The sequence below is a fragment of the Nasonia vitripennis genome (genome assembly GCF_009193385.2).
Source record: "Nasonia vitripennis strain AsymCx chromosome 5 unlocalized genomic scaffold, Nvit_psr_1.1 chr5_random0004, whole genome shotgun sequence".
Classification (NCBI taxonomy): Eukaryota; Metazoa; Arthropoda; class Insecta; order Hymenoptera; family Pteromalidae; genus Nasonia; species Nasonia vitripennis.
Genome location: NW_022279655.1, coordinates 1,620,658 through 1,645,908, shown reverse-complemented (window position 1 = coordinate 1,645,908; position 25,251 = coordinate 1,620,658). Strand labels below are relative to the sequence as shown.

General features: G+C 43.4%; 2 protein-coding genes across 6 annotated transcripts; both read left to right on the top strand.

Annotated features, from left to right (window-relative positions):
- Positions 1-809: 809 nt before the first annotated feature.
- Positions 810-9,617, top strand: LOC116417889. Its single transcript, XM_031933005.1, has 2 exons — positions 810-1,298; positions 9,516-9,617. Exons 1-2 carry the CDS (start codon positions 810-812, stop codon positions 9,615-9,617), a joined length of 591 nt encoding a protein of 196 aa, XP_031788865.1.
- On the top strand, positions 7,116-24,736 carry LOC100116405 (major facilitator superfamily domain-containing protein 8). Of its 5 annotated transcripts, none has more exons than XM_008212048.4 (11): positions 7,116-7,418; positions 9,516-9,793; positions 13,512-13,677; positions 14,440-14,683; positions 15,473-15,561; positions 16,471-16,690; positions 16,823-16,922; positions 17,596-17,730; positions 17,823-17,932; positions 19,715-20,284; positions 20,688-24,195. In XM_008212048.4, exons 2-10 carry the CDS (start codon positions 9,771-9,773, stop codon positions 20,242-20,244), a joined length of 1,617 nt encoding a protein of 538 aa, XP_008210270.1. In that variant the 5' UTR covers positions 7,116-7,418; positions 9,516-9,770; the 3' UTR covers positions 20,245-20,284; positions 20,688-24,195. The 5 variants fall into 5 exon arrangements, with proteins under 5 accessions (XP_008210270.1, XP_008210269.1, XP_008210271.1 ...); XM_008212047.4 differs by having other exon boundaries at positions 7,202-7,422; positions 20,688-24,736; XM_008212049.4 differs by lacking the exon at positions 7,116-7,418 and adding an exon at positions 7,434-7,848.
- Positions 24,737-25,251: the final 515 nt, after the last annotated feature.

Sequence of the window (25,251 nt, the reverse complement as noted above, 5' to 3'; positions counted from 1 at the left end):
GATCGACGAGCGGACTGTTAAGACAGAGAGAGAGAGAGAGAGAGAGAGAGAGAGAGAGAGAGTGAGAGAGAGAGATTAGATTTTTAGATTAATTATTTTTATTTTGCGTACATTATATTGTACGATTGTAAGTTTACAGCATTACAAAGTAAGAAAAGAAATAACAATAGACCTTCTCGCGATAATCGCGTACACGGATACGATTATCCCAGCGTCGCGGCGAGTCGCAAAGTTGTTGGCGACTTCCATATTATTTTATGTTTGTAAATTCACGTTTTTGACGCTCTAGTAAAATATAACCTAGTTTTATTATTTTACGTGCTTTTTCGTTATTTCTCGGCCTCGCTCGTTTACTTTCGATTCCTGCTCCTTCCTACGATTACCGCCCCCTGCGCGGGCGTTACTTAAGTCAAAGTAATGTAGTTGAGCAGCCGTGCACGCACCAGGCGGTGCGTAGACCCAGCAAAATAAGAAGCAGCTTGGATAGCTGCATGCAACGTAGGTGTTTCGCGGACGTAGAGGAGTCCTCCGTCGCATCGAGGAAGTGCGATCCAGTCGTCCAGCGCTTTAATCGTCGATTAGATTTACACCCCGTTACAAATTTAAGGTGGTGAGGTCCTCTTAACAAGCTGGTATATAGCGTAAATAAAATCCACAGAACAGTAGCATGAGATCTTTTTATAAAGCTTAAACGCATAAGAGAAGTCAAAACCTCGGACTTCCAAGAAGCAGTTAAAGTAATACTATAGGAAGGCGCCACAATAAAAGCACTCTAGCAAGAAGAAACCATAGAAGTACGAGATCTGGACATGCTTACCTCAAAAGAGGAGTTACTAGAAGCACTACAGAAGGAAATTGGCGAAGAGAACATCATAGAAGACTCCACGGTAAGATTTCAGCGAAAGACGTACGGTGACATGCAGATTGCAGTGATACGAGTACCAGCTCAGATAGCGGCTAAGATCACTAAGTTACAGAAGATCAGAATAGGATGGGTCAACTGTATGATCCAGGTGGCTAACCGCAAAAACGAGCCGCTTAGGTGTTATAAATGCCTAGGTTTTGGCCATATCGGCAGAAACTGCACAGTGATCGAAGATAGAAGTAAGCTTTGCTTTAAATGTGGAAAAGACGGGCACAAAGCAAAGGAGTCTAGCTCTAGTACAGGATGCTGTAGAAAGGAAACCGGTACTGATAACAGGCGATTTCAACGCCTGGGCAGTAGAGTGGGGCAGCCAAAGGACGAACGAAAGAGAACGGAAGCATTCGCCCTCCTTGACTTGGTCTTCGTTAACCAGGTGTTACATCGCAACATTTGTCCAATGCAACTATGCATTGCATGCAAACATGTTTGTTTCTGCGCACTGACTATGTGTGAGTGTGTAAGTGTGTACCGACAACGTTCTAGCGTGATGGCAGCACCGCGCAGTGCTGTAGCCGCCATCTTCAGCGGGACTTTCCCGCTTCTTTCGAGCGGCATGTCCGCCAGTCGTCGACTAATCGATCAAGCGTGCGGAGCTCCCTCCCGACTCTCTCCATTAATTACGTAAAGCATTTCCAACTTAGCAATGCCATATAGGGACTCGCTGCACAGGTCATAGAAGAATTCGAAATTAGTGACGCGAATTGGGAAGCTCTGCGCAACGCTTACATTACAATATGTTAACGAAGGAAGTAGACCCTTCGAAGAAAGATGTAGAGTTTTAAATTCTATTATTATGTAGATTATGCAGTACCAAAAATAGTATAGATAAATATTTTGCACTATGCTTACAATCAAATTCTCTGACAAGTTATCCCCATGAAATAAAAAGAGTGTACAACGACATGCACTTAACATCCATAGCTTCTAACCATTTCATAAGCATGCTTTTTTCTCTGGGAAATTTATGCAACGGTATGCCTGAATAGGCATAAGTTGAGCACCCTTTTATTGCACACTTTCAGGTAACTTTTTTATTTGTTTTCAACTTGGAACTTGCCATTTTTTGATACATAAAATAATACATACTGCAAAGAAGTAATCTTCATATTTACAGCACATAGGTTATGAATACTTCTGCTTCTTGTTGTTAGTCCGCGTCTGCTTATTCTATTTTTCACAGCTTTCACTGTTCTCCGCCAGATGTGCCACTTTTGCTTGGACAGGCGAATTACACTGACGACTAACGTTCGTCGTCGACTCCAGCGTCATCGAGGGATAGCCGTTGCGCGATACCTAAGTAGCTAGAAAAATCTTCACGGTCGCCGTGCACAAGCCTAGTTGCACTGTTACAAAACATAGAACATAAGATTCAATGAGTGTAAAAAAAATATACATATAATGTTATATATCCTCGTAAAATTTATATTTTGGGCTTTCAATAAATCAGTTTAATATGATTTATATATAAAGTAGATTGTTAGTAAATCAAAAACATTCATTTATTAAAAAATTAATTAATTTAGTCAAGCTGGTTTCCAGTATTAACAAGTACATTTTGAAAGACTGTTCGCTTCATCTAAACTAAATCTATCATCTAAATAATCGAGTATCCAGGTTCGTATTGCAATAACGTTTTGAATAGCACACTTAGACACTTTTCTAATGCAGAGATCATGATTAAAGCAGACAAATTGCTTGGCACATATTTGTTTTTCCAACGATGGACAGCCAAAATATTTAAAGTATGTAATCGATTAGAAAAAATAGTAATAAATAGAATAATGTGCAAGAAAAAAAAATTGATTTCGTATGAAAGCTTTAATAAATCATAATATATACATATGTGCAACTTATATATTGAGCAGTAAATATTTTATCCATTCTACTTTCTAATTTACTTTAACGAAAAAATTTTGCAACTCCATGCGCACATATTTCTGAAATTTTATGAAGATGGAGATATGGAATGTCTCCAGAATTTTATTCTATAATATGAAATGCTACATCGAAATACTACACACATTTTGCAAGAGAATGGGATAAATAAGAAAGAGGATACACAGCATTTAAACACAGTATACTTTTACCTAATATACCATAGCTCATATAGTCATAGCTCTGACATCGGTAGCGACTCTACTTTAGTTGCATCAGTACTATTATTTGACTTAAAAGAGCATCGCGTAGCAATATACCCTGGGCGTTTGCATAAATGATTTGTAATCTTACGTTTAGGTTTCAGAGCAGCAAAAGCTGTGGTCCATACGCGTCGGTATCGGTCGTTCTCCGATATAAATAGTCTCATGAAGTTTATTATATTACGAGTTTCCGATATGCAATGTATCGTCCGGTCGTCTACTTCGACCGGCCATCATCTGGACAGACTCAACCCCGACACCTACGTTCCTCTGCATCGGGTGAGGGAGTCTAGGCTCAACTCAGTTACCTACGTTCCTCAGCATCGGTCTGAGGAGCACTTAGAGGTACTCAACCCTAGCTCCTACGTTTCTCTGCATCGGGCAGGGGTGTGAGAGCTCAACTTTGTGACCTACGTTCCTCTGCACCAGGAGTCCAAGGAGTGTTTTGTATCAATTACCTAGCAACAGTTTTAATGAGCTGTTTTGCCTTGTCCTTCCCTTCTATTCTCTTCGCCCTTGCGGCCTTCGTCTAGCAACAGTTTTACTCAGCTGTTTTGCCTTGCCCTTCCCTTCTATTCTCTTCGTCCTTTCTAACCTTCTTGATAATAGTCCTTACGTAGTTGTTTACTGCGCAGTAGCCATCTTTCGACGCTAGCATAGCTGTCATCATTGACTCAGGGGTCACCCTATTCTGAACGCTCGAGTTCTTCTTGTTCCATTTCGTATTGCGAACAGTTGCAGAAGACATGTTCCGCATCTTCGTTTGTTTCCAAACATACTGGGCAATTTGGATTATCCTCTATCTTGAAGCGGTGTAGGTAGGCTCGAAAGCACCCATGTCCGCTCAAAAACTGCGTAAGGTAGTAATTCACTTCTTCGTGTCGTCTATTGGTACAGCCAACAATACATGGTATGAGGCGGTGCGTCCATCGGCCATTTCCACTGGAGTCCCGTCGTCTTTGCCACTCAGCTAGGGTTTGTTCCTTTGCGGATTTCCAAACTTCCTTTTGAGTATTGTCACCACGCCGGTTTTCTTCGTATATATTCTTTCGTTCTGTTCCTAGGAGGTCAATAGGCGGCATACTTGAAATAACGCACATTGCATCTTCTGATACTCTTCGGTAGGCAGAAGCGACCCGCAATGCACTTCTCCTATAAACTGTTGACAGCTTTCGCGCATATGGACTTCACCAACATAGCGTCCGCCCATATTGGGGCACCATATAACATAATTGATGTAGTTACACTGGCTAGGAGTAACCTTTAGCCCTGCGTTGGCCCACCTACAGTTGGCATTAGTCGCGATAGTGCAGCACCGATTACGTCATACCGTCCTAATTGCGTCTCGATCTACCTGAGGGTCATTAAGCTCCAGGTATACAAACTCGAGCCTTCAGCGCCGCAGTTGGGCGTGCCAAGAAAGCCCCATTAGCCCCTCCACCTCTACGAACCTAGTCTAACGTAAGGGCAAGACGCCCCCTCAACGTTACAAAGCAGATGACGCACGCGTCACCAGATGGCAGCACTGCAGTGATGCCCATAAATATACTGAGTGGAGCACGTATCAGAGTCGAAACTGTCAGAGCCAACGGACCTATAAATATAAATTGAGACGCTTAGTTGCCAATACTGTCCCGGCACGTTCTTCTTCATAAGTATCGCGATTTGTTTTATTTATTAGTTTTATTATTTTTATTTATTAGTTTATGGTTTTTACTTAACTGGTAACATCAGTGTAATTTTTAATTTTAATAAATAATATTTGTACATACACACAGCGGTTTGCAGCTTTTTACTTATTAAGAGCACGGCGCAACATAGATACTTAATACAATTTAATATTTGCGTAAGTAAAAACAATAATTTATCTTAAGATATTTGAATTTTTGTTTATTTGAGTAGTAGTATCGTTATATTTATCATCAATTAAGTGTTGATTTCCTATCGTAGGAGTTTTCTAGCTAGGTTTAGCTTTAAGGATAAGTAAAGTTTTTTTTTATTTAAATCAACCATACAATCGAGAAGGAAAAATGGCATCAGTTCAACAGGGTAGCGATCACCTTCATAAGCAACCAAGACTGGACACCACAAAGAAGCTGGCAATCGTAAATATCCTCAAACGTTTAACATTTTCTAAACGACCAGATAAGCGTGGGATAAAGTTGAAATGAAACGTTCATCTTCGTCGAAGTTGTCAATCAAAAAAAAAAAGCTGAAAAAAGAAAGACAAATTCAGTAGAAGTAGAGGCAAAGGCGCAATGACCTCGAAAAATTGTTCCAGAAACTTCAAGAGCTAGCACTTCCAAAAAGGGCTAGAAATGATTTTTGGTACATATAATTGAATAACAACTTCGGTGTAACATGCCCTAGCTAGCCCAAAAGTTTTAATTGATTGCCAATATCGAGGCGAGCGCGAAGCGCGAGCGTCGGTGGGTCGGGTGAGCGCGCAGCGATGCAAGGCGGTAAGCCACCGTGGCCGTAAGGCCGCGTGTGGCGCGCTAGTTAGATCCTGTTAAACAACCAGTTAATGTTCCAAAGAACTGGTAGAACATGGAGGCTGTATTGCCCGAAATCGGTCAAATTTTCTGGTGGATTAGCAGAATCTATGATTGAACCCTGCGAAAAAGCTCGAGAGTGTGAAAACCGTTATTGAACAGAATTCTGGCGGAGGTAGGAGAAGACAATTTAAGGTTACGATAAGTACACATATATTTATTTATATTTTTATTTTTTATATTTTGGTATGCTATTATTTATATCACTATGATTGTATTTATTGTAATCTTTGTGCAATGTTTTTATGTATCGTAATACTTTTTTTTTGTCAATAAAGATCTGATGAGGTTAGATACCCCACCAACGAAAAATCGTCAGTCAACGTGAACTATTTTGTGGATTTTTTGCAAGGGCAACTCTTCCATATTTGCTACGTATTTTTATTTTAAACAACACGGAGAGTAATATGTACTATTTCCGACGTATTTATTTGCTTACAACTCGAAGGCTACATTTTTTCATAATTTCTGCACTGAGTGTTATAAAGGTGCATTTTACGCACAAAAAAAAATTGAAACCTTGATATCTTACGAATCGTAGGGGTTTGAAAGCTGTGCAATGAACTTAGCCAAAACACATAAAATATCTACTTTTTCCCGAAATCTCAAGTGCAATAAGGCCTTTTTGCGTCCGTAATCGAGGCACAAAAAAACTCATTTTTTTCAGTTTTCGATTTATTACTAAAAAAATAAGTGATCAAATCACTTGAAATTTTAATGGGATATAGTTTGACACATGACCCACCGACATAATTTTTCGCGAGGTTATGATGTTTAGTTTCAGAGATATGAATTTTTAGAAAAAAATCACCTTTTTCATTTTATTTTCCGAACAAAGCGGTCGATCCCGAGGACCAAACGAGGAAAAGTATGTAATTTTATTCTTTTTCAAATGCATTATAGCTGAATCGTTTGTAACAATGCGATGATTAACAAAAACCGCAAAAGTGTTTTTCAAAAATCAAAAAATGGTCATAAAAAAATATAGTTGAGAAAATAAAAAATAACTGTTTTCCCGAATTCAGAATCCAAAAATATGTATGCATGTCAAATTTTATTGATATTGACGGAGTAGTTCCAGAAATATTACGGTATACATACACACATCCATACGGACATTTTCTAAAAACACTTTATTTAAATTCTGACAGACCAAAAAGTATTTTCTAAAAGTTTTAACGAAACTCGAAATTTTACTATTACAAAGCTTCCTCTAGGAGAAAACAAAATAAAATTTCGTAAATAACACGTATGAATTGCTCTGCGGATTGCCGAAATCATATTCTATCCACAAAAACCGAATCCCGGCGCTATCTCTCTGCAGCTAGTCGAAGCTGCTTGCATGCTCTGCAGTTCCGATCGGTAAAACGGCTCCGCGCCGCTTCGTGCTTGGTGGCGCACCGTAGCGTTGAGTTTCCGAACCACGATTCGGCTTTCCATCTCTCTCGATCGGACGATCGGGTATAATACTTACGTATAGCGCCCGTACTTATACATCAGAGACGAAACGTCAGGAGAAAAATAAAACACACGTCCCGCAGTGATCGCGAAATCAATCGCGAGCGCGCGCACGATCCATCGGCAGTGTACGCGTGCTCGCTCGACGGTCTTTTCGCGGCACGCTGCAGAGTAAAATCGGCCTCGAGCACGCATGCGAGTACATACGGCGCGCACGCGATGATTCGTGAAAAGTGGAAAGACCAGCAGCAGCAGCAGCATACCACTCATCGAGCGATGACCGATCGGACAAAGACAGTCAGCCGAGCGCCGTCTTAGCAGCTGCGAGATCTACTTATCCATGTGTGTGCGTGTGTATAGAAGTTCATTCAGTACACGTTACTTTCTCTCTTTTTCCGTTATTTCTTCAGCTTCTCACTCTCGGCCGCTCGCGCGTTCTGTACATACGCGCACTATCTCTTCTTCTCGTCCAGCAGCTAGTTTTCGTTCGCGGATCCACTGCTCGCTTATCGCGCGCTCCAGATTCCCCCCGATCGTCTTCTAGCGGCGCTTTATTCCGTAATCTAAATCCTCTCTCGCCGATCCCTGCGTATATCTATACATGCGAGCACGCGACGACTCTACTTACGGCGATACGTCAGCATCGACTTACGGCTCCCGTTCGTACATCTTGTTTCCGTCGACTATTGTTGAGTGCATTCTCTGCAGCGATGGCGCTCTGTCAAAAATAGCAGACGACGCGCCGATCATCGCCGACGACTCTCGTGAGTAGGTATGTATACGTGTATAGTCCGCAGTATACTTATGCCCTTATTGTGGTCGCACAGCTGAGCGCGTGCACGTAAGTACAATATAGTCGTGCGACGCGAGTGTGCAGCAGTGCTACTTATACGTATACATATTACCTACACAGGCGCGCACCTCTACAGAACGCTCTCTCTCTCTCTCTCTCTCTCTCTCTCTCTCTCTCTCTCTCTCTCTCTCTCTCTCCCTCTCTCTCTTTCGAGAAGGAGAAAGATCGCGCCTGTTTATAAATATACATCTCGCTCGCGGCGGTTCTTTCTCTCGCTCGGCCGCAAAAACACCTGTGGCGCCTCTGCGCGCGCATGCATTACGGCTACAGGTATACATGTAGATACATTCACGAGAAGCGACGCGACGAGTTGGTAGAGAGCTTTCATTTATGCGCGCGCGTGATTGTCGCGCTCGACCGAGACCGAGACTGTATAGCAGCGGCCTCGACTCGGCTGCGCGTAGATACTACTTAACTTGCCTAACGCTTTGCGCCCGAAAGAGGAAGAGAGAGAGAGAGAGAGAGAGAGAGAGAGAGAGAGAGAGAGAGAGAGAGAGATTAGAGGAAAACGTAGACTAGCCCAAGTCGCAGAGTATGATACGAGAAAGAGTGATTCACCAGGAACGGAACCGAGCGACGCGTCGCCCCGAGCACGAGCGCAGTAATCGTTGTTTATCGTTCTACTGCACTGATAGTGCGCAGATTAGAGCACAGACGCAGAGCAGCGCCAAAATTTAGCCGCAGTCTCGTGTCGAACGCGGATCATATCTCGGTGTAGCGCTCATCGGCTGGGGTAATTGCATACGCGACGTCATTGCATACAGTTATGCATTTCGAGAGAATACCAATGCTTTTCGAAGCCGAGAGTATATGCTAATGGACATTTTCACGAAAACGTTGATGTACCAGTGCGCGTGAGTAAAAACAGCTCGGCGATTTGCATATAGACGGTAAAGCTATGCGGTGAAACATCGACGCGACACAATGTTTTTAATGCTCAACTCCTCGTGGCTGGCTCGTGACAGCTTCTCGTTCAAAAGTAATAAAATACTTATCAAAATTTGCTGTGTGAAACACGTGCGATTATTGTTGCATCGGCATATGCCGACTATATTTTGATCGGTGGATGGCTTTTGCATGCTTTATCAGTTTAGAGATATGTAGGTACCGGTAGGAGAATAAGACACGCGTAAGATGCGAACGACGCGTCGAAGCTGTCGTTTATAGATAAAACCGCGTTATCATTCAAACTTTGTTTTGAAGCCATGGCATCGTATGATGCACGAATTGAACTGCTTGCAATAAAAGAGAAATGATCAAACATGTCACCGTGCACGCAATTATTATATACCACTTTTCAATTTTTTTAAATGAAATAAATTCAGAAAGTTGTCGTCAGTAGTTGACAATGAAGCTGGAACATAAACAACGAAATCGACTTGTAAAATAATAACGCATTCCGATAAAGAGCCGAGTGTACGCTATCGCGCTTTTCAGAGAGAAAGAATGTGCGGAACCTTTGAGGCATTCCAAGCATAGAAAAAAGTCAATATCCGTCCGACTAATTGCAATTCTCGCGAACTTCAATATATCGCAATCAAGTGGACGGAAAAAACGGAACTTGTCAATCGCACTGTTGTTCACAGAGACAGGGACACGGCCAGGGGCCACCACGAGTCAAGTCTATACAGTACAGCTGCAGCAGCATCGAAGAGACGTCGAGGACCGATGAGATCGGCGGGCAATGAGCGACTTTTATGACAGAGGATCGAACGGAAAAACGCCGCAGCCGAGGCCAAGGGACGACGCCTTATCTGTCAGTGGACGCCTTTTTCCTTTTATCAAAACCGCGCGGCTCTCCGGGCCCTTTGACGCATTGACGATAGCGTCCCGAGAGGATCATGACCTGCTGGAGGAAAACGAGGTTGGTGATCAATACGGTTACTAGTTTTTTTGTTCTCTATACATCTGATGCGTATAGTTGATGTCTATGTATAGCAATATTCCATAACGAGAGAAACGCATATATTCGAGGCTGTACGTGTATGGTAAAAAAAGTGTGGCAAACTAAAATTAATTTTGTTTCTTATTGTCTTTAAAGTATATTATCGATAACAGCGGTCACTCTTCCCGGCAAATGACGCGAAGTCACGAGCATGCAAATTACTTAGCATTGATTCGAGATTAAAATTTTCACTTGGCAACAACTCAATTCAGCTTAGCTGTGCGAAACTAACCAGTCGTATTAACTTAACGCTGTTTAAAAAGAAATAAGAAACATGGTCTATATTGATGATTTTGCGATTTAAATAAATACTTTACAGTACAGCGTGTTCTCACATCGAAAACTAATCCATGAAAATCTAAATGAGACATAAGATAAATTTCTTGTATCTATAGAAATCTATTAGAAAATTGTAATTACAATTATTTCATAAAACTCACGCTAGATTTTTATAATTATAAGTTGAACAACCCAAGACAGTAAAACTCGATTTAAGGAAAAATTTACGTACATCTCTGCAAACTAAAAAATCTTGTCATACGAAATATAGAATAACCTTTAAGTACATCTTTTTTTAAAAAATCTGTTTCAGTCGTGAAAGAGTCCTTTTATGACTTTCCTGCACTCTGACGACATGTCACGTGCTTGTGCGTGATTCAAACTTGCGAACTCTACCGAACAGCAGATAGCTAGCCTTGAACGACTTTAAAATCTTTTTTTATTTCGCACTCCATTAAATTATTGACATTACCAGTTGTGTAAGCGCATTATAGCATAAATGCAACGGAATAATAGATAGAGAGTGTAGCAATAAACACTGTTTCAGTTGATAACGTATCAAAGCATTTTTTACATCAACTCTTAAAACGCTTTGAGCTTTTAAATCAAACTCACTTTCATGCTTTTAGCAGACAATGTTTTGAAATAATAATTAAATTGTATAGACATTTTATTGGTTTGGTGATTTGCAGATTTTGTAAGTATTACACTATGAAGTATCAATGATATTAAAAAGGACAAAATATATTCTACCCCAAAAAAGACTCAAATGACTGCCTATTAATATTTGTATACGGATGATAATAAACTCAAATCATATAATAAGAATAATAATGACTCTATCAATATGCGAATGTATATATTTACTAAAGAAAATTATTTTTTTCCGCTGCAAACAAAACCCGTTAGCTTTAATGTGCGAAATGGTTTTACAATGCAGTCATTAAAAGCAATCATGCAAATTTGTCCAGGGGTCAGGTCAACGTCAACATTATAGAAACGCGTGCATCTCTGAAATGCTCGAACGCATGCATTTTCATTGCGTGCCGTAAAATATTAGACATTTCGCTAGGGTTATATCGATGCATGAATTATATGATGTTGATTCTTGGCAAAGTACTATCTGCGCATGAGATTGCATGATGTTGACATCAATGCGTGACCCTTGCAGACGAAATAACAGGTGATTCGCCAAGCTCTGCGACGTCGTTTTATACATCAACTTGACATGCTTTTCGAGGATGCAGGAGGCGTTTTAAAATTTTATTTTTTTAGAGGACTCATTTTTATTCTATGGTCTCGGTAGACAACGTGCTTACAATCAAGTGGCGCGGGAGCGCCACGAAGGCGAGTTTGAGAAGCAGACGACGCCGCGGCGCCCGTGACACTATTTACTTCTATATTGGTCTCTCGAATTTTCAATTAAGGAAATAAATTATTTATCATTCATGTAACCAGCTAATTTTGATAAATGTTTATACTGGTATGCCAAACTATGATTTTAAACCAAAATATCAGCAATAAACCAGCTTTAACATAATAAACAAGTATGCAGGTGAACAAAAATGCTGAAATCACTTGCTTAATTTTTCTTCAGCCCAAAAAGTGGTAAGACCGTTAAGTTAGCTGCGTGCAGTTTGACCGAGTGGTTAGACTGTGAAGTTGGCCGCACAAGCTATTGAGCCTACATTGTCTGCTCCTCTGCTTGAATTATAAATGTGTGCTCCGTAGTATTCGGTGTTTTGGTGTAAAAATCTTTCAAGGAAGGTGTCTAGATAAATAGGGTAGCTGATGACGACGTCTAGGTGGTGCGCTCCGTGATTTTTGGTGTTTAGATAAATAAATCATACGAGGACGGCATCTAGGTGTACAGGGCGGCCGATGGCGAGGTCTAGGTAGTTCGCACCGTGGTTTTTGGTGTCTAGGTGTTGAAATAATTCGAGGGCGGTACCTAGGTGTACAGGGTGGCCGATGACGAGGTCTAGGTAGTTCGCTCCGTGGCTTTTGGTGTTGAAATAATTCGAGGGCGGTGTCTAGGTGTACAGGGTGGCCGATGACGAGTTCTAGGTAGTTCGCTCCGTGGTTTTTGGTGTCTAGGTGTAAAAATCATTTGAACGCGGTGTCCAGGTGTACAGGGTGGCCGATGACGAGGTCTAGGTCGTGCGCTCCGTGGCTTTTGGTGTTGAAATAATTCGAGGGCGGTGTCTAGGTGTACAGGGTGGCCGATGACGAGGTCTAGGTAGTTTGCTCCGTGGTTTTTGGTGTCTAGGTGTAAAAATCACTTGAACGCGGTGTCCAGGTGTACAGGGTGGCCGATGACGAGGTCTAGGTCGTGCGCTTCGTGGTTTTTGGTGTCTAGGTAAATAAATCATACGATGACGGCGTCTAGGTGTACAGGGTGTCCGATGACGAGGTCTGGATAGTTCGCGCCGTGGGTTTTGGTGTCTTGGCGTAGAAATAATTCAAGGGTGGTGTATATCAACAATCAGTGATCTCATGTTAGTGATAAAAATGTTACAAAAAAGCTTTGATCTAAAGGTGCTAAATATGCTTATATTTTATTTCTACGACGTCGAATATGAAATACTCAAAAAAATTTACTAAAAAGGATTGAAATCTCTAAAAAAAAATAACTTTTAAAAAAGTAAAAAGTTAGGCAAGTTTAATATATTTCGCAACAAAATTACAGATTGAAAAGTACTAAGATCAATCAAACAAAGTCAAGTTTATTATATTTAATCGTGATGAAGCAAGGAACAACTCTCAAGATAATTACTACGTAACTTACCATGCCCGTTTCATTGTACTTATGGTGTTTGTATGACGTTCTAATACATAAAAGGAAATTTTAGTTGTTCACCAATAAACAAAATTAAACGGGCATGGCAAGTTACGTAGTAATTATCTTGAGAGTTGTTCCTTGCTTCATCACGATTAAATATAATAAACTTGACTTTGTTTGATTGATCTTAGTACTTTTCAATCTGTAATTTTGTTGCGAAATATATTAAACTTGCCTAACTTTTTACTTTTTTAAAAGTTATTTTTTTTAGATATGCAAATACTGCGAGATCTCATAGAAATAGTATATTACGTGCCTAGGGAGGAAAAAACTTGGGCAGTCAATATCCCGCGTAAATTGTCACCCGAGCCGAAGGCGAGGGTAGTAAACACGAGATATGGGCTGTTCAATTTTCCTCCCGTGGTGCGTATACTATTTTTCTAATTCATATCAGCACCGAAAATGCACATTCCGTGCAGCTGTGGAGAAAGCACAGATTCCAGAGTGTAGATGTGGAGTTGGCTGCAGGAGAAACGATGACGCTTTATTAATAAGCGTATACGTTTTGTTAAACAGGGCGCAGGGCGAAGCGGAGCGTCCCGAGATCGTGGACGACGACCTCGAGACTGTGGAGCAGCGACGACAGCGTTACAGGAGCATCTACGTTATTTACTTCACGATGTTTCTCATGTCGCTGGGATTTAGCATCATCTTGACCGGAGTCTGGCCGTACTTACAAAAGGTATAATAAGAAACTTTAGTGCTTCAGTTTTCGCGCTCGTTAACCCCGCGCGCCACATCCTTTCCTTTTCTTTGGCCCTTGCCATTTTCTAGACGAACTTTTCGGCGTGTTTGTGAGTTCTGCAGTTCGCTCGCGGATTTACGGTTCTCTGCGACTGTTCTCAGCGCAACGGCGGGATCGCGAATAGTCGTCTTGCGCCGCGGCTTGTCGTTTTCAATAATTTCAGTAAATTCCTGCGTCGATCAACATACATGAATATTCCGCAAAGTTATAAGGTCTCTTGTTTTCGGCGGGAGTGCAAAACACGAGCGCGGCATATCGGCGCGTATTTGAGAAAAAGCTGCGCGCTATAAATTCAGCATCGAGCGCGCGCTTTTTGCGCCTCTAATGTATTGAATTAAAATTCTCCGGCGAAGCGATTCGAAGTACGCCGAAAAGCCGCGCCGAATTCCCGCCTGGGGACTCTCGGCTCGAAAAAACGACTGCGCTAAAAAGGCGCTTTGAAAGCCCGAAGGAGGCTGCGCAGCTATACGCGGAGAGCTGATGAGATTCTCGAGCTCGCGGGGACAAAAAGATAGAGAGGGAGAGAGGACGACGCTCGGAATCCGTGCCGCTACAAGCCCCGATTTGTTTTCGACGCGAGATCGGTTCGCAAAAAGGAGCTGGAAGACGGGATGCAAACAAAGAGCCTGCGGCCGCGTGTGTATTATGCCATTATACGAGAGGATATAAATATATAAAGTGCCGCGCGTTTCGTTGCAGTTGGACAAGTCGGCGGGCAAGGAATTCATGGGCTACGTGGTGGCGGCGAACCCACTGGGTCAGATGCTGTTCTCGCCACTGGTCGGCTGGTGGGGCAATCGCCGGGGCTCGGTCAGGCTGCCTCTGCTCATGACCCTCGGCCTCTTCACCTTCGCCTCGGCCATGTACAGCGCCCTCGAGGTCCTGCCCGGCGACCACAAGCTCGTCATGATCGTCTCGAGGTTCTTCGTCGGTGTCAGCTCTGGTATGACGTGCTCTTAAATACAGCCTGCGATCCGAACTTTGCCTGCAACGCGGTCAGCGCTCGGGATCTTCCGGTGCAAGTCGGTAGTTCAACAATGCGCGCGCGCGGATGGCCCGTATACATCGACGCTGCGCCCTATAGCGATCCTAGTTCCTACAAGATTTCCGGGCTCGCCGGAACAATTTTCTCCTGCAAAAGTTCCATCGTAAGCTTCGACGTTCAACGACTAGACGAGACAAAACTTTGCGCGCTGCTAGATCAGCGTGTACTCATGAAGGGGCTATGTCATTTAAAATTAAAGTTCTGATTATACTTTACTAGTATAATCAGGACGGATCCGCCGGTAATACGCCTACGTGAAGCAGCGAATCTCCGAAGAACCTTACGAATGTACGTGCACTAAACGGAATTTAAAATCAAAAGATACGCGCGCGCGCGCTCTCGCAATTATATAATTTTAATTTTCTTAAAACCGTTCCGAGTGGATAATCCTCTGCTCGGAAATATTCTTGGAAAGCCTCGCTTAACTAAAGCAGAGCAGAGAGCTCGGCTGCAGGGAGCAACCCCTTGGGGCGACCGCGTTACCCGTATCGCTGCAGCGCGAAAGACCGGACTCGGGGCTCCTGTATATATATATATATATATATATATATATATATATAAATAAATAAATGTATACGGTGGTTTTCTTTTTTGCCTCGGCGCGTTATTTCTCTCCGTCCGAGGCTGACGCGGGGGATTTAAGAAAAGGGGATAGCGTATAACGTGCTCGCCCGCGTCTTGTTCCAGCCAACATCGCGGTGGCGCGCTCGTATCTGTCCGCCGCCACGAAGCTCGACGAGAGGACGCAGGCTGTCTCCATGGTCTCCCTGGCTCAGGTAATTCGCACCGGCGACTTTGTCGTCAACATTTTCTCCGTTTTCTCTTCGTATTTATTTATACGCCGACTGCGCGCTCTCTATATACCGCCCGCCAGTTTTTTCTCCCCGCGTCTTTGCGCGCTCGAGCCGATTTTCGCGATTCCAGAGAGATAATATTCAAAGATTCAAATTGCGGCGGGGGACGCGAGATTCTGTAATGTCCGCGCTCAACTTGGAAATTGCTATTTCGAGGGTGGAAGGGGCCGGGCGATTTTTCCAAGGCCGCGGCTGCTTTAGGGTGTATTCCGTTTTGTCTCGAGATTCTCGAGACATAACGGAACGTTCCGATATGTAGTGCTGAAACGCAAAACGGAACGTTCCAATATAATCCGCTGTTGGCGCTGCTGGCAGTACTGCGAATCGTGAAAGTGCGCGAGCGTGACTAGCTGTAATCTCGTGTTCATACCGGCAACCATGTCCATGCAACGGGCCGAGATCCCTTTACAACTTTGCATGAAACAATAGTCGAATTATCGCTTTGCAGCTAAAATGTTCAGAATCAGGTCTTCGCCACTTTTTAAAACACGACGAGGCGATACCGAGACGAGACTCAAAACGATCAACGAAAACAGCAGCCAAAACCCCGGAGAGGCTTGCCGGTATGAACACGAGGTTACATAGCTAGTCGACCTCGCGCGCTCACGCAGTATCACGATTCGCAGTACTGCCAGCAGCGCCAACAGCGGATTATATTGGAACGTTCCGTTTTGCGTTTCAGCACTACATATCGGAACGTTCCGTTATGTCTCGAGAATCTCGAGACAAAACGGAATACACCCTTAATCAACTAAAACGCACTGGTTTTGCGCAATGGAAGAAACGCTCACGCACCGCTCTAATATTGTTCTGCGCTAAAAAAATTTTCAGGTGCTTGGTTTCGTTGTAGGACCGGGTCTGCAAACGGCCGTAACTCCTTTAGGGGACGACGGCTTCATCTTAATGGGGCTCCCGATGAATATGTACACGGCGGCCGGCTGGATCAACGTACTTATGGGAATACTCAATTTCTGCCTTTTTCTGCCCTGCTGCTTCAAGGAGCACAAGATCGCCGCGAGGGAGGCAATGCGAGATCAGGGAAAAGCATCCGGTAATCTCGATCATTTATTCATACTGCCTCGAGAGCCTCGAGAGCTCCATGCCGTGTGCAGATATACGATCACGCGCACCTGTGCGTGTGTGTTTTTGCATCTAACGCTCCGTCTTTTTCTGCTTCTCCCAGAGAAGGAGACGTGGAAAGCCATGAAACCGGATTACCTGGCGGCCTGGACCTTGATATGGGCCTTCTTTGTCTTGGTCTTCAACTTCGTGCTGCTAGAAACGTAAGTATAGAGCGAGCTTTCGAGCGTCCTGTTCGTACTTTTGTTTTTGAAAATTCATATTCATGCCCGCGCACTTGTGCACTATCTGCGCGTAACGACCGTGATAATGGTGTAATTGCGAGACCACACGGATAACTTAGCACGAAATTATTCAAAGTGAAGTCATTATAATGTTAAGGAAAAGGAAAATTAATTATTCAAGTAGAGATGCGCTGCTGCAGCGTTATCTTACTTAATTTTACCACAACTAAACGTCCGAACGTGAGACTCCTCTTAGCGTTGTTTCATTATTCAAGCATAGATTTTCACCTGCTGGCTATTTACGGCCGGCGATTAAGCTTATATTGATGCAGCATTTGTTAACTTTAGAATTACAGTATGATATAGCATTATTGCATTATGTATAGCGGGTCAATTTTTTAAACCTCATTTAACGCTGCCCCGATAATAATTACATGTCTTCACAGTGCAAGTCTGGAACTTTTAACGGGCAATACAACCTCGCTTCCTCAACACATTTTCAGCTCAAAGTTTTTCCATTTTGCAAAATGAACGCGCGTCGTCGCGGAATTGAGAGAGAAAAGTCTTGATTGATTTTCTCGCCCGCAACTCGGTATAGGTAGGACCCGTACAAGGCGGGGGTGTCTGAAAGCGTGGGCGTTGAATTTTGCAGACTCGGGACATCGCTGACGATGGATCAATTCGCCTGGGACAGGAAGCAATCGGTGTTTTACATGGGAATCCTAATGAGCGTCGGCGCCGTGGTCGCCTGTGTTACCTTTGTCCTGATAGGACCGCTCTGTAAAAGGTAATTGCACCAGACTGTCGTATTTGGGTCGATGTGTCTATCGACGCGCATCGCAAACAAAATAATTCGACACGCTTGATTTTCTTTCGAAGGTTCCAGGAGCGACGAGTTATGCTCTGGGGCGGCTTTTTCTTCATGGTAATCGGACGAGTCATTAGCATTCCAATGGGGACTGATCCGCCGCTCATCGCTGAACTTGGACGTAAGTCACACGCCGCGGCATTCCTCATTTTCATTTTTTATTTCGAACAAAACCGCCTCTCTCTCTCTCTCTCTCTCTCTCCGGCTTGCTCTCCGGCTTTGTAATTTATGCGCGAAATGGATATTACCTTGTCGGTAACCACAAATTATATTAATTTTTGAGAGACGACGGCCTCTCTCAACAACTGTACGGTTTTGCTAAGTCTTTTGTATTTGCGCATATAATACCTGCGCGTTTGTTCGACCTCGACTGCAGCGCGCGCCGCGATCTTTCTCCCTTTCTTTCTGTGGTTGCAACGGGAGTTGCCGCGCACTGTTACGCACTAAAAGGTGTTCTGTTGATTTTCGACGATTTTCTGCACGTCGCACACCATTTGCCTTCCGACCGCTTCGCAGGCATCGGCGTAATCGGTTGTGCTTCGTGGATTCGCGTGGACTTTTCAACGACAACTTCAGTTTTTTGCCCGCGTCACGCGAAAAGCCATTTAAAGCTGAAATCTACCGAAGAAATAGTTTTTATAATTAATCTTCGTAAAGCAGAGAGAAAAATAGAGCTAAAAATACTTGTGTTGATCGATCAAAATTACCGTACGCCATAATCTATTACGTATCAAAACACATTAGCGACTCGTCGTTTTTAGCACGTATTAACCGAGCAAAATTAAGTAACAAACGATCGATCATCATCGGATTAATATTGTTTTGTCACTCGTCCATAATGTCCTCCTGAATTTAATTGGCTGATTTACGAGTCCAAGAGTTTTTCCAGCGAATTAAAAAGGAATAAAGAACCTGTTTCTCGTTTCGGTAGCTCGATTTCAAGCCCGATTATGACGCTCTTATGTGTTTCTATCCCTCGATCAATATTCAGAGGGCAATGATAGCCGATTTAGCCATGAATATGGATAACCAATGGTCCCGCCGGACTTAGCATTGATAAGATCGCGGGAGCTGTACCGCCGATGTGTATAATGTATATATACCTACGAGCGCGGCAAAGTTCCCTCTCTGTGCCTCTAGATACCTCTCCTTCTCGCCTCGCGCGCCGTATGCCGGGAATTGGAAGTTTCGTTAAAGAGAAGCCCGGCGCGCAATTAAAAATCCGATCAGTATTTCTCAATTTATTTATTTGCCGGCGATCAGAAGCGTCGCTTTATGGTAATTTAAGACGGGTATTAAAGCGCTCTCGGGAAATAAATTTCACATTTAAAGGGACAAAGCGTCGAGCTGTACACAGAGAGCGATTAACATTCGGCGTGCCTGTAGCGTACAGCCTATCTGGGCTCTTCGTTCGAATTTTTCATAATACTCGTTTGGAGCGTCTGATAGGGAGAAAGGGTTCTTTGAATTCTCCGCGTAGCCGCGCGTTCTCCGAAATGAAGTTCTATATACTAATTAATTAGTTTCCTTTTGTGTTTTAAAAAAGTTGAATAATTTCCGCATCGCGGCAAGAGGTTTGTTCAAAAGTTTCAAAAATACCGATGGTTGCATGCGTAGGTATATAACTTTCTCTCTAGTTTAATAAAACTAAGAAGGGTCAATTTCGTTAATAATGCTAATTGCTTTTGCACGCTACTCGAAAGTAGAAATTAGAATTTGAATTGGTAATAGAGAGAGAGAGAGAGAGAGAGAGAGAGAGAGAGAGAGAGAGAGAGAGAGAGAGAGAGAGCGGACTCGTCCAATTTCCTCGAGGATAACTTGGCGAAATAGTTCTCCTCGTGATCTTTGCATCTCGAAATAAGGCAGCAAACGCGGTACAATTTTGACGCTTCGATGTTCGCAGTTTTCGGAAACGAGACCCTGGATCCGCTGACGGGGCAGCAGAAGCTGGGCTGTCCGAGCTATCAGGAGTGGTGTCGCTACACGCCCCGGATGACGATCACGCAGTTCATATGCGGCTACGCGTTCACGACGATCGGCTACCCCCTCGGCGTCACCCTCATCCAGACGATCTTCAGCAAGGTGCTGGGACCCCGGCCGCAGGGCCTCTGGATGGGCCTGATGACCGGAGCGGGCTGCTTCTCCCGGGTCTTGGGTCCGGTCTTCGTCGGTGTGATCTACACGCGGCTCGGCATCTACGAGACCTTCGGCCTCACCGGGCTCACGCTCATCGTGTCGATGGTCTGGCTGGGCATCGTCGACAAGCGGCTGGTACCGCCCGGCGCTGCCGCTGGCCAGCCCCTGCGGGCCGATGGCAGGGACGATAGCGACAAGCGGCAGGACGTCGAGCTGCCGCTCGTGCCGATGCCGGCAAGGCCTGCGACGCCCATCGAACGCCAGCAGCAACAGCGGGAGATAGCGATGGTACAATAGACAAGGAGGCCGTTTGACCGATGCCGCGTTCGCGCTCGAGGTATGTCACCCACATGCTATTTGTTTGGACTTGTTGTCGCTCGGGGCAGCCAAGGAGAGAATCGGTAATTGGACCCCTTGGGAATCCAGCGGAGTTAATACGCGCGGGCGCTGACAAGTTTCGGCCGAGTTTGCAAACAATACCCTTCCCCTCCCGACTGACTTTGATCTGGTAATTGGAGTCAGCTGCTGGTAATCGCTCACGCGTAATTTCAACGGTAAGCAAGCCGCCAAGCAGGTGTATCACCGCCCCTTGAACTATGTACATTAACCTATGCACGGCGTACTCCTTATTCGGTCGAGAAAAATTCTCGCGAGGTCATAAAAGGGGAGTGGAATATCAGTTATCGCAACTGGAATATCTTCTGTCATTACCCAAAGTATTTTTCTCGGTATAATCCTAGGCCTCGGCGCCGGCACGCAGATTCTCTACGCTTCTGTTTTTACGAGCTGAGCGGGATTTTACTTTCACGGGATGCAGAGGATTCCTGGGAGAGAAAGAGAGAAGGAAGACGTGGGAAAATTACGAGATCCGAGCCCTCCGCCTGCTGCCTTCCCTCGTACGCTCCTTGACGAAGAAAACTTTTACGCATCGCACGACTTTTTTTATAAGTCGCGTATAAAAAGGACGACTGATACGTTCGATAAGTTTATCGATGTAACGCGACGAGGTCGGATTTTGTCCCGATGTTCAATTTAGTGTTTTACACGGCGTTCGCTACGCTCGCAGGAACGCACGTAGAGGTGCCTACAGGATATACGCTGAAACGTACAAAGTCTTGCAATTTTTCAATTACATAATACTGTCTTGAGGTCTAATGATATATATTTTTTAATATCGTCGATTGTTAATACCTATACATATATTGTAACAACGTTGCTCACATTTTTACAAGACGTTTGTAACGAGAGCCTAATCTACAGAGATTTCTGTCTAAGCACTTTATACGTATATTTTTATAGAATTTGTACTTAGATAAGGGTTTTAAGATTAATCATAGGTGAATAGTAGCAAACGAATTAGCAAATTTTTTTTATACATACATATGTAAATAAAGATGCGCCGCATTCAACGCACAGTAGACTCTCGGCATAGAATAATCACTAGTACAAATGCGTTTATACTGGTTGAAATATCGATTGCATAGCAGTATACGTCTACTTACAATTGTGCCTCTTGATTGTTAAAAATAAGCGCAAAATGTTGAAGCAACGAATTCGCGTTAACTAATTTGAACATACGCAAAGCACCTGCGGTAATGATAATGATATTTCTGGTTTGACTTATGGCGTTCTGGATCATTTATAACACGTGCAGAGAGTATTTGAAAGGAATAATGGATCAGTTATGATTGAAACCAAATCCGCTCGACGTCCGCGCTCTGGCCAATTAATCTAGAGTAATAACGTGTTTCGAGAAAGAGAGAGAGAGAGAGAGAGAGAGAGAGAGAGAGAGAGAAACGCTAGCGCGCTACAAATTCGATCAAGTCCAGGTCGTATATGAAATAATTGATCGCTCTAGAAGTTGTATAACTGGCCAAACGAAATCCGACATACAGATGCGGCGCGTCTCTAACGATCGAGAGGGAAAATTCGAAAATACACACAGTTGTTAACGCAACGGTAACGCATAGGCACGAGGCGTCGCTTCCTGCATCCTCGCCGAAGGTATTACGCGATCGTTTCGCTCGCCGGAGTTCCGAACGCATACCTCAGCGCTGACTGTAAAATTACAATAATAACTTGCCTCTCTGCGCCTCTCTGCGCGATACGTACGATTCCCTGCTCTTTCTCAGGCTGCGCGTATTGAAAAATTTGAAGGAGAAAAAACAAGATCCGAGCGGCGTCGGAGTGAAAACGATCGCTCTCGCGGAATGTGAACACACGTGAAACACTTTCCGCGCGCGATCTTTAGCCGTAGCATTCCCATGAGAAAGAGAAAGAGAGAGAGAGAGAGAGAGAGAGAGAGAGAGAGTAGCGCGACTTACCGTTAGGCTGATTACGCGCTGGATAAGATTGCCGCGCGAGAAGAAGAAGCGGCAGCAGCGGCAGAAGCATTTGAGGAGGAGAGTATAAGCCATATCTCCTAGGAGCGAAGAGCTTTAGCAGGTCGCGAGAGCGGCCCCGCGATGATCGATCGAAGCCATAACTCCAGCGTCATCGAGAGCTTGGCTGCTGCAGGGGCCGATATGTTAACGGATCGACCGCGAGCGCGCTTCTTCGGCTTTACGCGTCGAGTGCGTGCGCGCCTTGAGAAAAATCTCCGGCGAAAATTTCAGGCCTGCAACTAGCGATACTTTATGGGACTCGTGCCTCTCGATGCATAAATCCGAGTTGCCGGCCTGGCTTCTGCTGACTCCGCGGCCTCGCGCGTGTATGTTCGCTGCGGAGATCGAGATCGAGAGAGAGAGAGAGAGAGAGAGAGAGAGAGAGAGAGAGAGAGAGAGAGAGAGAGAGAGAGAGAGAGAAAGAGAGAGAGACTGGCATCGCGAGCTCCGAGGATTTTCTTTTATTACGGAGAGCTCGCCGCACTGCCTTGGGCTTCACCTGTGTGACAGCCTACTCCAGAAATTTTTCATAGAATCATCTCGTATTTTCAGACGATCGATTATTAAAAGACTCGATTTTCAAGACTCTCTTTTCGCCCGCAACGGCTGACTTTTCTGCGAATCGTTACGAGGCTTCGTTATTATTATGCGATTGACGATTGATATCCCGAAGTACATCATTGTCTACCGGAGTACCTATATCGTGCGGGTTCTATTTTCATCAAGAACCCGCGCACGTCTAATAAATCGAAGCACTCCGTCTTGATCATGAACTGATTGTACGTGTCAGAGATTTTTTAAAACGCGAGATATCCGTTAGAACCTCTACACTAAAATTATTTCCTATTGCTATTCTAGACTTTGTTTCGGAAAACCTTTACTTCGGACAGGGATAACATTATACCTTTTCTCAGCGAAATGGTATAAAAATTATCCATACTCTCCAATCAACCATATCTATTTCAAACGTTTAACTAAAAAGCACGAACTGACAGTTTAAACATTGGAATAGAAGTTTTCATTTATTTCAAAGTATTAGTTTGCGAATCGAAATGAAATTGAATCTGATATTTTAAAGTATATTGTGTGTGTATATATATATATATATATCGAGAAATCGATCTCATCGGGAAGCGCTGCACGGGTAGGTAGAAAGGATATATACAACTGTGCACTGAGTCATATAGTGTATTTCTTCAAGTTTCTTGCAGTAAATTTGAAGATATCTGCCACGCGAATGAAACGAGTACTGTGTATAACATTGAAATTTCATTATCGACGTGAAAGTTTAAGTGCTTCGCGATACTGCGCGGAAAACTTTTATTTTATGGTCAGGGTGTAACAGTTTTTTTGTTAGAGCCCGCTCTGCGTATGTTTTTTGTAATCGAGGATCTACTGCACTGGAGCCATAATTATGTTGAAATTCTTGAAAAAGGCGAGTTATGTTTTGTTGATTGTATGTACGCTTATACTGTGATCGTTGAACAAAGGTTATAGATTTATATTTGTTACTAGAAAGGTGATAATATAATGTACAATTGTTTTTGGAAATGATTCGAAACAACTCATAATTTAAGAGTGATGTATGAAAGTTTTATGTATACATTTTTACCTACTTTTGTGAACATTCCTCTTTGAAGATCATGTTATGCAAATGACTATGCGACAAATACTCTATACTGTAATTGCATAGCTATGGTAAGCAAGACTACAACTGACAGGTCTTAGTTAATAAATGTACTAATTATGTTAATTACTTAAGTTGCCTCTACTGTTTGCATGTTGAAAAATCTTATTTTCTCCGGCAATAATTATTTTACTATAATAAAAAAATGTCAAAAATTAAATATGTATCCCCAATCTACACATCTATATACTCGACTTTCTTTATTCATGGATGTTACTTCTTTAGTAATTCGATGTTTTCCAAGTTTTCTAAAACGTCTATGCACAGCGATTTGTAATGTAATATCTTACGAGTTAAAAATGATATTGGTATAGCTTACCTGATAGAAATACAATCTCCTCGCTACCTTTGATAAAACACTCGACTGATGAGTTTCTCGAAAAGTGCCTTAAGCTCGGTTTCTGATTACGCCGTGTTTTTCATTTCAAATTGAAGATGATTTGTCAGCGTAAGTACACTCTCGAGAATCCGCCTGGGACATACACGTTGCCTAACTGTTTCTCTGATATTTCATAATGTTTACCTTACGCAATCGGCAATTTGAATGCAACAAGTTTTGTCAACGCAGGACATACATGCGTTTATTTGCAAAATCGACACGAGTAAATGTTTTTGTTGCCAGAATAATTATGCATCTAGAGATAAGTAGCGAACTGTCAAAAAGCCAGAGCTTTCTAATAAAAAATGGTTTCGCAATAAACATTAAAAATAAAACTAACTGCGTCTACGTTATTTATTTATTACAAATTTATCATAATATTCATCAAAGATAAAAGTAAGATTCTCTCAAAAGCTGGATTCATCCAAGCCTGGTTACAACAATCTAAAAATCAAATCGTTCAGCATATAAGTAACTGATGGGTAACACGGCGCGTCAATCTCCCCATACACAAATCCAGCCAGTATAGAATATCGGACGCGATAAATCATGATCACCCCCTCCCGCCCCTTCTCCGCAGCTCCTCTTCAGCGAAATCTAGAGCGCGCCATAAGTCCATTTTTCCGGGCGGGAGTCGCTGGCTATAACATTACAATACACACTCCGGCTCGGGCTGTCCCCCCCATTACTCAGCCGGTAATTTCGTGACTCCGGATTTCAGGATATCCGCGTGTAAACACAGGCAAATCCCGGGGACGAACAATCGGATCAGGAGCGCGCGCCAAGTGTTGCCTGCGTGTATGGGGTGCGCCGATCCGTCGAAGTACGCGCGCGTACCCCTACCCCCGGCCGGC

What these genes read in the sequence shown, in the direction of transcription:
- LOC116417889 (XM_031933005.1), top strand. Translation starts at nt 810, where the DNA reads ATGCTTACCTCAAAAGAGGAGTTACTAGAAGCACTACAGAAGGAAATT. An exon ending in ACTTGGTCTTCGTTAACCAG is followed by an intron (nt 1,299 to 9,515) that starts GTGTTACATCGC and finishes TGTTGTTCACAG; the next exon opens with AGACAGGGACACGGCCAGGG.
- LOC100116405 (XM_008212047.4), top strand. Translation starts at nt 9,771, where the DNA reads ATGACCTGCTGGAGGAAAACGAG. An exon ending in AGATCAGGGAAAAGCATCCG is followed by an intron (nt 16,691 to 16,822) that starts GTAATCTCGATC and finishes TGCTTCTCCCAG; the next exon opens with AGAAGGAGACGTGGAAAGCC. An exon ending in AACTTCGTGCTGCTAGAAAC is followed by an intron (nt 16,923 to 17,595) that starts GTAAGTATAGAG and finishes TGAATTTTGCAG; the next exon opens with ACTCGGGACATCGCTGACGA.